The sequence below is a fragment of the Mustela nigripes genome, chromosome 6 (genome assembly GCF_022355385.1).
Source record: "Mustela nigripes isolate SB6536 chromosome 6, MUSNIG.SB6536, whole genome shotgun sequence".
NCBI classification, from domain to species: Eukaryota; Metazoa; Chordata; class Mammalia; order Carnivora; family Mustelidae; genus Mustela; species Mustela nigripes.
The window spans coordinates 124,251,178-124,264,969 of NC_081562.1; the positions used below are offsets into that span (position 1 = coordinate 124,251,178).

The 13,792-nt window shown below is 37.8% G+C and overlaps 1 protein-coding gene across 1 annotated transcript in view; it reads right to left on the bottom strand.

Annotated features, from left to right (window-relative positions):
- MYO3A (myosin IIIA) overlaps positions 1-13,792 on the bottom strand; it is a 233,234-nt gene that overhangs the window by 81,712 nt on the left and 137,730 nt on the right. The window contains exon 20 of the mRNA XM_059404999.1: positions 12,381-12,528. Coding sequence (XP_059260982.1) covers positions 12,381-12,528 — 148 coding nt within the window. The remainder of the gene's footprint in view (positions 1-12,380; positions 12,529-13,792) is intronic.

Genomic DNA, 13,792 nt, shown 5'->3' on the forward strand with positions numbered 1-13,792 from the left:
GTGTGAGGTGATACCTCACTGTGGTTTTGATTTGCATTCTCCTGATGATTAACGAGGTCAAGCACTTTTTTATGTACTTGTTAGCCACTTGTGTGTCTTTGGAAAAATGTCTGTTCAGATCCTTTGCCCACGTTTTAATCAGAATTTTTGTTTTTGCTTTTGCTCTTCAGTTGTCTGAATTCTATATGTTTTGGGTATTAACCCCTTATCAGATATATGATTGACAAATATTTTCTCCCATTGCATAGGTTGTCTTTTCATTTTGTTGATGGTTCCCTTTCCTGCACAGAAGCTTTTTAGTTTGATGTAGTCCCACTTGTTTAGTTTTGTTTCTTTGGTCAAATAAATTAAAAAAAAAAAAACATTGCCAAGAATGGTATCAGTGAGTTATCCCTTATATTTTCTTCTCGGAATTTCACAGTTTCAGATCTTGTGTTCAAGTCTTTTAATCCATTTTGAGTTGATTTTTGTGCATGGTGTAAGATAGGGGTCCAATTTCATTTTTTTGCATATGGCCTCCCAGTTTTCCCAGAACCATTTATTAAAGAGACAATCCTTTCCCCATTGTGTATTCTTGGAACCCCTGTCAAATATTAATTGACCATATATGCTTGGGTTCATTTCTGGGTTCTCTACATTGTTCCATTGATCTATGTGTGTTTTTATGCCAATACCACACTCTTTTGATTACTATGGCTTTGTAATGTAATTTGAAATCAGGATGTGTGGTGTCTCCAATTTTGTTCTTTCTTAAGATTGCTTTGGCTTTGGGGTGCCTGGGTGGTTCAGTGGGTTAAGCCTCTGCCTTCAGCTCAGGTCATGATCCCAGGACCCTGGGATGGAGCCCCACATCGGGCTCTCTGCTCCGCAGGGAGCCTGCTTCCTCCTCTCTCTCTGCTTGCCGCTCTGCCTACTTGTGATCTCTGTCTGTCAAATAAATAAATAAAATCTTAAAAAAAAAAGATTGCTTTGGCTTTTTGAGGTCTTTTGTGATTCGATACAAATTTGAGGACTGTTTGTACTGTTTCTGTGAAAAATGCCATCAGAATTTTGTTAGGGACTGCACTGTATCTCTAAATTGTTTGGGGCATTTTAACAATATTAATTCTTCCATTTATTTATGGCTTCTTCTATTTCTTTCCTCAATGTATTATAGTTCTCAGTATACAGCTCTTCCACCTCCTTGGTTAAATTTTATTCCTAAGTATTTTATTCTTTTTGATGTTATTATAAATAGGACTGTTACCTTAATTTTTTTCCCGATAGATTGTTGTTAGTGTATAGAAAAATGAATGATTTATACCGATTTTGTATTCTGCAACTTTACTGAATTTGTTGAATTAGTTCTCACAATTTTTTGGTGGAGTCTTCAGAGTTCTCTACATGGAATTTCATGTCATCTGCAAATAGAAACCATTTTACTTCTTCCTTTCCAATTTAAATGCCTTTTATTTCATTTGCTTGCCTAATTGCTCTGGCTAGGATTTCCAATACTATGTGGAATAAAACTGGTGACAGCCAGCATCCTTGTCTTATTCCTGATCATGTAGGAAAATCTCTCAGCTTTCACCTTTCAGTATGGTAGCTGTGGATTTGTCCTATATGGCCTTTATTATGTTGAGGTATGTTCCCTCTATATCCACTTTGTTGAGAATTTTTTTTTTCATCACGAATGGATTTTAAATTTTGTCAACTGCTTTTTCTGCTTCATTCTGTTAATTTGGTGTACTATATTAATGATTTGTGTCTGCTGAATCATCCTTGTAGCCCTGGAATAAATTCCACCTGATTATGGTATGGGATAGTTTTAATGGGTTGTCAAATTTGGTTTGCTAATATTTTGTTGAAGACTTTTGCACCTATTGTTCATCGGGAATATTGGTCTGCAATTTTCTTTTCTGATAGTGTCCTTGCCTGGTTTTGGTATCAGGGTAATGTTTGCCTCATAAAGTAAGTTTGAAGTTCCCTCCTCTTTTATATTTTCAAAAGAGTTTGAGAAGAACTGGTATTAATTAATTCTTAATTGAAAAATAAATAAATAATTATGTATAATATGTTATCAATATGAACATTAATCACCATAATTATAGTCATAAAATATTATTCATTATCAATTATACTAATTAAAATAACTATTATATGATTGATTATATTAATTGAGACTGGTTAATTATTAATTATTAATCCTTAATAATTCATTGATAGAATTTTCCAATGAAATTATATGGCCCTAGACTTTTCTCTGTTGGGAGATTTTTAAATTACTGATTCAATCTCATTACTAGTAATTGACTTGTTGATATTTTCTATTTCTTCATGATTTAGTCTTGTTAGGTTTTGTGTTTCTAAAAATTTGTCCATTTTTTCTAGGTTTTCCAGTTTGTTGGTGTATTCATAGTAGTCTCTTATAATCGTTTGTATTTCTGTAATAACAACTGTAAAGACTTCATTTTCATTTCTAATATTATTTACCTCAGTCCTCTCTCTTTCTTTTTTGGTTAGTCTTCCTGAAGATTTGTCAATTTTATTTATTTTTTTAAAAAACCACAGTTCCAGGGCGCCTGGGTGGCTCAGTTGGTTAAGTGACTGCCTTCGACTCAGGAGTCCTGGGATCGAGTCCCACATCGGGCTCCCAGCTCCATGGGGAGTTTGCTTCTCCCTCTGACCTTTTCCCCTCTCATGCTCTCTTGCTCTCTCTCTCAAATAAATAAATAAAATCTTAAAAAAAAAAAAACCAAAACAGAACTCCTGGCTTCATTATTCTCTTCTATAGTCTTTTTAGTCTCTACTTCATTTATTTCTGCTCTGATCTTTGTTATTTCTCTCCTTCTAAATTTGAGCTTAGCTTGTTTCTTCTAGTTCACTGAGGTATAAAGTTCAATTTATTTATTTGAGATTTTTTTTCCCCTTAATGTATGTTTCATCATTACAAACTCCCTCTTAGAACTGCCTTTGCTGCATCCCCTAAATTTTGGTATGTGGTGTTTTCATTTCCATTTGTCTCAAGGTACTTTGATTTTTTCTTTCCATTTCCATTTGACCCATTGGTTGCTCAGGAAAACATTGTTTAATTTTCACATATTTGTGAAAACAGGCAGACTGCATCAGCACCACCTCATCATTAAGCCGTGGGAGAATACTTTCTGCTACCATCTGGGAGTTTGATCTAAGTATGAAATTCCCAAAAGATTTTCCTGAAATCACCAGGGCTTCGCTTCAATCTGGCTCAGATGATATTTTTCTTTTATGAAAGGTGGGAATATGTAACAACAGGGGGCAATGGAGTCCTTCACTGAAATTATACCTGTGAAATGAGGTCATAGGTGAGTCTATTGTTTGACACTGCTCCATAGTTTCAACTATTTAAGAACTAGAAGTATTTTAAACAGCTGGTATAGATGATCATGATCATCAATATTTATTTTCTTGTGTTTGCAATTTGGAAGTCATAAATCAGTATCTCTTTTTAGAAGGACAGTCCACTTAATACAGGATTTATATCAAGGGATGATATCAAGATTCCATTTAGGTTTGCAGCATTCTGGATAGACCATCGTAGAAGATAGCACATATGGACATTCCTCAGACATCCGTGGAACACCTACTACATGTATGTTTAAGAGAAGGTGGGCCTGGTTAAGGTAGACATGAAGACAAAAAGGTAGGGTCCCAGTCCTTTAGGGCACAGCGAATAGCCTCTCTGCCTTTTCTTTTCTTTTCTTTTTTTTTTTTTTTTTTAAAGATTTTATTTATTTATTTGACAGAGAGAAATTACAAGTAAGCAGAGAGGCAGGCAGAGAGAGGAGGAAGCAGGCTCCCTGCTGAGCAGAGAGCCCGATGCGGGACTCGATCCCAGGACCCTGAGATCATGACCTGAGCCGAAGGCAGCGGCTTAACCCACTGAGCCACCCAGGCGCCCGCCTCTCTGCCTTTTCACTGTAACCCTGAAGTCACATCCTAGGATTTCTTTGCTGGTGCTCTATTTTCTTTTTCAATTGTTCCTTAGTTCCATGTCCTTCTTTTCAGATGGTTTCTGCTTCCTCCAGTGTCCCAGTCTCTGTTACCAACACTGCCTGCCCCAGTGCTGATGCTCTCTCCAGTTTCCTTCTTCCTGTCTTGCATGGAACCCCTTTGGCCTATCATGTGAAAGACTGCCCCTTTCTCTCTTTTCCTTTCTTCCTCTCTCCTTTCTTTCAAATCAACAGAGCACCTTTTTCTTCCACATGAGATATTATTTTGTTAGGTCCCTGGTTCTTCTCAACTTTGCTTATTTGTTTGTTTGTGAGAAGAACCCCAGATATGTAGTAGAACTTCCAGATTCTGGTCCAGGCTCTGTTTCACCAGACTGTGACTCTGAGTAAGTAACAAGGAGTAATTTTTATCTGTCATATATAGATGATCTACTTAGGTTTCTTTTGGTTCAAACATTTCAAAATGTCCAAACTGCCTGAATGTGTTGTGAAACTTATGAATGAATGCATAAACCTTCCGCTGATGGAACATGTGGAAGGGGCGGGTGGAGGGGGAGGAAGCCAGATAAACACATTTATCCCTTGATGTCTGCCTTTTAGGAAAAGAATTCTTACTCACCAACTGCTCAATGAGTGTTCACATTTATGGAAACACTGCCCCCAGAGGAAAGAAACCATTGAGAAGAAGTTACTCATTCTAATAATCTTCATTCTAGGAAAAACATTTTAAAGGTCGAAAATCTAGGATTTAGGGGGCTATCACTACTCAAGGTGAGTTGAGTGTTTTTATGATAGTGAAAAGGGAAACTGCGCTGCCTTTCATTTTGAAGTAAGATCAAATGTAAAGAAAAGTTGCAAGAATAGTACAAAGAACTCCCGTGTGCCCAAAGTTCCCCCAATTCTCCAACTGCTAGTATTTTACCACATTTACTTTATCACTCACTCTCTTTATATATGTATATATATATATATATATATATATATATACACACACACACACACACACACACACAGTATTTTTAGTAGGAACATTTCACTGAAGTAACTAAATACTTGTAAAAACTAAAAACGAAGAAAACAAGGTAGTGATATGTGTGCTGTAAAAATCTAAACTCTTTTTTTAAAAAAAGATTTTATTTATTTATTTGACAGAGAGAGATCACAAGTAGGCAGAGAGGCAGGCAGAGAGAGAGAGGAGGAAGCAGGCTCCCCGCTGAGCAGAGAGCCCGATGTGGGACTCGATCCCAGGACCCTGAGATCATGACTTAAGCCGAAGGCAGCGGCTTAACCCACTGAGCCACCCAGGCGCCCTCTAAAAATCTAAACTCTTGATGTAAAATAATAATTATGATTTGAAATCTGTCTCCTCCTGTGCTTTCTATCCAAAGCAGATCTCAATGATCCTATTGATTTTTACATAAATGTTAATGGGAAGCCACATCATTAATTTGGGAAGACACAGATCACTGATTCAGAAATCGGCAAGTAAATTATTGAGAAACTATTTTGGATAATTTGTAATAAAACATACTTGTTTTATTTTACATATATTTAATGAAATTTGGGGGAAAAGTTTTAAATGGTGCTTCCTAGAGCAGCTTCCTTTTTCAGAAAAACAAAAAAGGAAACAATGTATGTTAACCTGAACATTCTTTTTTTTTTTTTTCAAATGAGCATTTTTTAAAAAAGATTATTTATGTATTTATTTGACGACGGAGATCACAAGTAGGCAGAGAGGCAGGCAGAGAGAGAGAGAGAGGAGGAAGCAGGCTCCCTGATGAGCAAAGAGCCTGACTCGGGGTTCAATCCCAGGACCCTGGGATCATGACCTGAGCCGAAGGCAGAGGCTTTAATCCACTGAGCCACCTAGGTGCCCCTAAGGTGAACATTCTAACGTAGGCACTTTTTGTATAGGATAACTACTCTTGAAAACTCTTCAAAAGCTATAAAAGATCTTACAAATTTATATTCTACTGGCAGGTGACAGTTTTTGGCTTATAAGGATCAGTTTTGTCAATAGTAGGCTCGAACCTGACATGAAGAAAACTAGAGTCGTTGAACAGATCTATGCTCCCAATCATGTATTCCTTTAAAAATTATTTTATTTCATAATGAAAATATATTTTTTTATTTTTTAAACATTTTTTTAAAGATTTTATTTATTTGACAGAGAGAGAAATCACAAGTAGGCAGAGGCAGGCAGAGAGAGAGGAGGAAGCAGGCTTCCTGCTGAGCAGAGAGCCAGATGTGGGGCTTGATCCCAGGCCCCTGAAATCATGACCTGAGCCGAAGGCAGAGGCTTTAACCCACTGAGCCACCCAGGTGCCCCATGAAAATATTTTTAAAAAGTTTGAAAACAATACCAAATTATCAAAATAAGTACCACAAATCCTCACATCACATTAGCGGTGCTGACCCAACTTCACTGATAAAAGAGAAACTGTGTGTGTAGCACGGATGTGGGGCAAGGGATGAGGGGGACACAGGAGCCCAGGACGCAGCCTGCCAAGAGCCAGCAGGAGAGCTTCAGCTGCTGTAGGGATGCTCCACACACGGACCCAATCACTTGGATATCAACTTCCAGACTCGCTCAGTATGTGAGAAGTTTAAGGAACATTTGTATGTGATCTCAAATAATAACCCAAACCTTGGCTAAGCATTTAAACAGCAAGATGTTTTGTATCAAGGGTTTCTTTCTTTTTTTTTTTTTTTTCCTGAAGATTTTATTTTATTTGAGAGAGAGAGAGAGAGAGAGCACAAGTGGGGTAAGGGGGAGGGAGTGAGAAGGGAGAGGGATAAGCAGACTCCCCACTGAGCAGAGTCCAAGGAGGGGCTCAATCCCACAATCCTGAGATCATGACCTGAGTCGAAGTCATATGTTTAACTGACTGAGCCACCCAGGTGTCCATTGCTGTATCAAAGGTTTCTTAAATGCATGGCTGTTTTAATGCTTAAAGAAAATGCCTATAAAATGGCCTTTATTACTTGGAGAGCTAAAATAAGACTAATGCTAGCACCACTGCCCACATACGGTTTGTTTCATGGGGAAGAAATCCATTTTGCAAGCAAAACAACTTGAAGAGATTCATAAGGGATCTATTTGAATTACCCCCACATTTTTTTTTTTAATCAGATGACTGACTCTTTTTACTTTGTAATGTAAAAAAAAGTTGAAAGTGTAGATACTGTATAATGGATGGGTTTTTGTTCTTTGTAATTGCCACAAGTTATGTGTTGGAGCCCATATTCAACATCTCAAAAGCTTCAAACTTTAGGCTATGAACAGCTGGAGAGGAAAGTCATATACATTACTTACTCCAAGAGAAGCCAGAGCCGTAACTGCAGTTCTTGTTTCCATTATGTGCTGTCAATGGTTTCCTGCTTATAAAATGACTTCCAAATTTTAATTCTAAACCCATGGGCAGATATATAAATGATATATGTACATCCTTCTACGGAACAAATATTAATAGCTCACTTTAAAAATGAACTTTAGTTCCATTAATAGCCAGGAAGATGTGTTCCCGTAATGGATAAGAATGTTCCCCTTTGGTATAAGTAGGAGTAGAAGCAAGTAGAGTGAATCTTCAAGATTCTAGAACAACACTTTGTAGGATACCTAACGGGCTCCAAAGAACAATGGCATTTGTTCCAACTCAAACAGATGCCCACTGGTGACTCATCAATGGTTGGTTGTTCATTCCCCTTGATTTGAAACAAACTTCTAGGGAACAGGGTTTATTTCTTTTGAATGGGCTACACCACCATCGTTACACCGTAGTGCCCGACTGAAAGAACAGACAAAACCCACCAACTACAGCATCAGCTTGATTCCAACTTGAAGACAACTTCAAGCTTTCTATCACACTTTGATTACCGGTGTCCTCTCTCTCACATTGAAGAAAGGCAGAAAACAAACAAAACAAGCAAACAGAGGCAGAATTTGGCTAACAGTCCGTGTGACAGAAGCAGAATCTTGGCTAACAGCCAGTGTGAAGGCTCCTGTAGAGAGAGAGAGAGGCCTCCCTTACCAGACTTGGAGCTACTTGTTTGCTGCTCTTTGAGCTGCTAACTAAAAGCTTCTGGAAAAATATGGGAGTAGACATCCCCAAATGACGCCAATACAAACATAATAGGGAAAGCTGATCCATGAACACCTTATTCGTTGAATTAAAAACTTTGACAGAATTAAGGATACATTTTTCAGCTGCAACTCACTTAGAAGAGTTTGAATCTTGAACATTACAAGGTTACAACTATACTCTTAATTATTTGTAGGGACGGGGACTGCGATTGTTATTTGATTTTCAGACCACTGTTTTTAGATATAAAACTGTCCCTTTAAATTTTGTTAAAATCAATATATTTAAAATGGTTCACCTAGCGCTGGAAAAGGACGGCAGCTTCAGCATCAAACTCCAGAACAATCTCAGGAGTTGTGTGTTCTTGAAAACTATGCACCCAGCAAACTATGGATTAAGTCAGTGCCATAAATTCATTCACTAAAAATTTAGTCTATTGATTATTGGTATTACTATAGTCTATTGATTATTGTTTTAAGGGAAAGTAAAGGGGGAAGGGCACCTGGATGGCTCAGGAGTCTGGACTCTTGATTTCCGCTCAGATCTTGATCTCAGGGTTGTGAGTTCAAGCCCTGTAGCAGGGCCAGCCCTGCACATCTGGCACAGGTTCTCTCAATGGTAACATTAACAGCAACAAAAAGGAAGTAATGGGAAAACGATATTCAAAATACCTTTATAACCAACTTTGCTGAAGTGTCCCATATTATTAATTAATTAATTGACATATTACAAATACAAATAATACACAGGAGTGTCCTGTATATGACCTATCAGTTAACTCGGGCTAAATAAGTTATATATGCTCATTGGAACATAAATAAAGGCTCTGATGTTGTAGGACTGACTGTCTGTAGAGATAATGTCTGTTGGTTTAAATAGAACCAGAAGCTGTTTCATCTGTGAAGGTGTTGCCTGAGGCTTCTGTCTTGCTCAGACTGCTCAGATTATCTGAATGTCCATAAAATCGAGAGTGGTATGTCTTACCTATAAGCAATTACGGAACTATTAAATCAAGGTGCACTTGAGTCAAACCTATGATTATATTGGATCAAGAAAATGTGACCATGACTTTAATTAATGTTTTGGCTTAACAGCTGTTTCTCACTTACAGAAATCAGAGAAAGTGCATTCTTATTATTTTGTTTGTTTTTTTATGATTTTATTTATTCATTTGACAGAGAGAGAGAGAAAGAGATCACAAGTAGGCAGAGAGGGGGAAGCAAGCTCCCTGCTGAGCAGAGAGCCTGATGTGAGGCTTGATCCCAGGACGCTGAGATCATGACCTGAGCTGAAGGTAGAGGCTTTAACCCACTGAGCCACCCAGGCGCCCCAGAGTAAGTACATTCCTGACCTGTGATAGCTACAACACGCAGCTGTAGTTAGCATTTCTCAGTTACAATTTTTGCATTCACAGAGAAGTGACAGAGTGGGGAAAAACAAAACAAAACAAAACAAACATGTGCACGCACATGTTAAAATCTAGAGAATCACTGATTAATCCCATATCCAGCGAATCCCACATCAACAACCAGATCACTCAGCTGCCAATGCTTGGCCTATAAGATTAGGAAGCAGGGATTCTTGAGTAGTTACCCCAGGAAGGCACTTGAAAGGATTGTGAATGGCCTGGATTCTAGCTGAAATTTTAACCTGTTGGGGGCAATTTTGAGTTGTTTTGTTTTGAAAGTCTCTCAAGGATATTTAAAAGAGCCTTCCAGAATAGTTTCATTTGTATCAAGCCCAAAGGCAAAAAGCGTTAAGAGCATTAGGATCATGGATAAAATTCAAGACTATCAAACAAAATGCACTGTTAACTATAACAACCTATAAAAGGTGAAAAGCAAATAATTATTGAAAATTATGGGGGTGCCTGGATGGCTCAGTCATAAGGCTACTGCCTTTGGCTCAGGTCATGATCCCAGGGTTCTGGGATGGAGCCCCATGTCAGGCTCCCTGCTCAGCAGGAAGCCTGCTTCTCCCTCTCCCACTTCCCTTGCTTGTATTCTCTCTTGCAGTCTCTCTCTCTTTCTGTCAAATAAATAAATAAAATCTTAAAAAAAAATAAAATTATGTACATTGGTTTAAAGGTTAGTTCCAATAAAACCAGGTTCTAGCCTCAACTCCAAAAGAAAAGAATCACAGAGATCTCCCAAGACAGGCTGTTAATTAATCAGACAGGAAATAGATGAGGATGTACCCAGTTCCACGAGGGAGGTAATTCTAATAGAAGCCTATCGAAAAGTCCAAACAAACAAACAAACAGACAAAATTTACTTATTTCAGGCTCTGGTTAAAAAGGATTCTGTGAGCAGTATGAGGAATTAAAGCAATTTAATTTAATGAACATTCATCGAGTACTCGCTACATGTTGGGCTCTGAAGATACAAAATTAATTAAAACATAATCCCTGACCTCAAGGAGTCTGCAGCCTAGTGAGAAAGGCAGAATTATAAACCAAATATTTTTACTGGAGCCTAGAGGAGGGAAGAACATGAACAAGTCACATTAATTTTCCGGATTTCAGTAATAAGAAATGAAATGTAAGACGACATCCTGGCATGAGTAAGTGGGTGGATAGAGATGTCACTTACTGAAGAAGAAAGGTGACAAGTTCAGTTCCGGGTAAAGTTCCGGAAACTCGCTTAAATGGAGGTCAGGAATTCAAAAAGTGGGATTGGTGGGAGGTGGGGGCTTGAGCATCACTAGCAAGAAGGGATGAATGAAATAATGGAAACAGATGATCTTTCCTAGTGAGTATAAGAGGGTCAAGGACAGAACACTTCAGGGCAGTTAGCATTTAGGACAGTAATTCCCAACCTTGGCTGTATGTTGGAATAGAGTGGGAAAATTTAGAAGATATTGGTGCCTGGGTCTCATCCCAAGAGACCTGATTTAACTGGTCTGGGAGAGGGTCTGGGCACTGGGATTTTACAAAGTTACCCAAGTCGTTCTAATATGGAGCCAGGATTGAGAACTAATCATCTATGGGATGGTACAGGAAAAGTAACAGAAAGATGGTATTTGGGATGCCAGAGGAGGGGTCTTCCAGAAACACGAACCTGCCAACCACATTGAAAATTACAGTAGGGCTGATAACGGAGAGACTAAAATGTTTCTGATACAAATAATGACTGATGAGATTAGGAAAGTCCATTCCAGTAGGGTGGGGGATGTCAGAGCCAGATGCTGCAAATTCAGCGTATGCAGGTGGGGCAGAAATCAATCCAGCGCAATGAATACTGAACATGCTTTCAAGAAGTTTGGCTATGAAGGAAGAGAGAGGCCATGGCTAAGAGATAAGCAAGTTGGAGAAGGGCTTTTTTTTTTTTTAATGATTTTTAAAGATTTCATTATTTATCCAGACTGCGGGACGGCACTAGCAGAGAGCAGAGAGAGAGAGACAAAGACAGAGAATGAGAAAGAAGAGAAGGAATGAAATTTTGGTGGACCAGCTCCTGGGGTAGATGAAAGCTATGCAAACACAGATAAAATCTTATATTTTTGTCCCCCCTCCTTTTTTTTTATGGGCCCAAGAAATGTCAAGACCTAAATGTTTTTCTTTTGGTACTAGTGTTTTCACAATGCAATTCTGAAGTAAATTCTCAATAAACCTATTTTGAATTGAAAGAGGTATATGTCCCTCTAATTTATCTCAAATTTAAATAAAAACTTTGGTTCTAATCTGTAAGCACAAAACAATTTCATACTATTAAAGGGAGCCCAATGACATACGAAATGATAGAAAATACGACAGCTTCTCTTAGACCTGATAAAATAGTTGAAATAATTTCAATACTACAGCTTTGCCAAATGCAATTCAAGTAAGTCTCTGATTTTTGAAGCTGAATCATAAATTACACGTTGTACCCTGACAAAATTGCCATTTCGTGGCATTTGCATCAAACCCATTATCTTGTGTTCCGTTGCCTAGTTACGGGAATTCTGAAGTTTAATGCATTTTAGACAGATATTTAAATTTCACACAGAATTTCAGCTATGCAGTCTACAGAAAGAGGAACAGTTGGACACATCTGCTTCCTTAAATTTCCAAAGGAAACTTCTTTGTTTACACAGGCTCAGACCTGCTAGGTTTTCTGGCAGGGTGCATTCATTTTCAATGGAGGACATTCAATACCACACTTTGAGACACAACAAAATTATACTTGTTTTCTGGTTTTGTTTTTGTTTTTACTAAACACACAGAGAAAAGAAAATCTTTCCTTTGCCAATCTGTTTAAGGTTTGAAAACTGTGAAGTCCTGCTTTGTTGGTAGAATTCTGCATATAACACATACACAGGCATGCCTCTCTATCGTGGCTTGACTTACCTGTTCCCAGGTGAACACATGTTGATTGAAATAATACTGAATTTGTTCATTTGCAATATTAATGCACAGCTGCTCAAAGGAATTTTTTTTGAAATTTTCGAAGCCAAATATATCCAGAATACCGATGCTTAGTTCATCACCATTCTCACTGGAAAATTGAAGAGGCAGGATTTTGAGTTCTTACTTTCTCAAGAGGGAATGTATAGTGGGGTATCTTCAAGGATACTTTTGTGATTTAACTAAGAAACTACTACCATGATGGAGAGTGAAAATTTCTCCAATGAATATAAAGTAGGTAGCATTAACTTTAATATATAAAAGATACACGATTTGCCTTGTACTACAGACACAGCTCCTTCACTTTCTCCTGGAGGTTCACGGGTGTAAGATCATAACCCTGAGTCCTGAATCATAGGGAAAACCTGGCCAGCACTCCAAACAGCAAAAATAGGTTCAGTAAAAATTATAGCAGAAAAGTAAAACTTCTGTGTAAGAGTATCTTTAGTCTCCCACTTTAGGACAATTAAAACATGTTGCTAAAAATATTTACCTCTCTTAAAGAATCAATATTTACTTTTGAGTTATTCCTTCATAATTATTTAATATAGAATAAACAGTAACCTGGAGAAAGATATAAATATATTTGGATTTATTTTATAATCAAATACTTTAAAATGCAGTTAAATATTATTTTATTAGTTTTTTAAAAGGTTTTATTTATCTGAGAGAGAGTGAGAGAGAGAGAGAGCATGAGCAGGGTGAGGGTCCAGACTCTGCTGAGCAGGGAGGCAGACCTGGGGCAATCCCAGGGCTCCAGGATCTTGACTTTAGCCAAAGGCAGATGCTTAACCAACTGAGCCACCCAGGCACCCTAAATAACTATTTTATAATTAAATATTCCAAATGCATGCTTTTCCTGTTCCTCCATAATAATTAATTCCTCTCTGTTCATTAAAAGTTAGATACTTGGTCAAAAGTTTACCCCTCCCCCAAGAAATATATGCATTGCAAAGATACTTTCATGTCATTTTAAAAAGGAGAGAATAGAGGTGCCTGGGTGGCTCTGCAGGTTGAGTGTCAAGACTCTTGGTTTTATCTTGGGTCTTAATCTCAGGGTCATGAGTTCAAATCCGGTGTGGAGCCTACTTGAAAAAAAATTGAGAGAGTATAAACATCTCTCTGTATTCACTATTTATGTAACCTAGGTTAACTCTTGGTGCTGTGTGAGGAGGTGATTTGGAAATGACTGCTGTTAGCTGCACACTGAGAAGTGAAATATATTCTCTGTATTTGGAAGAACTGACTGAACTTAGAATGCAAAGTTCTAGAACCCTGTGATGGGATGGACAAATGGAAAGCTATCCAAGTACTTCAGAAAAATTCCTATTTATGAAGAATGAGTATAAATATTT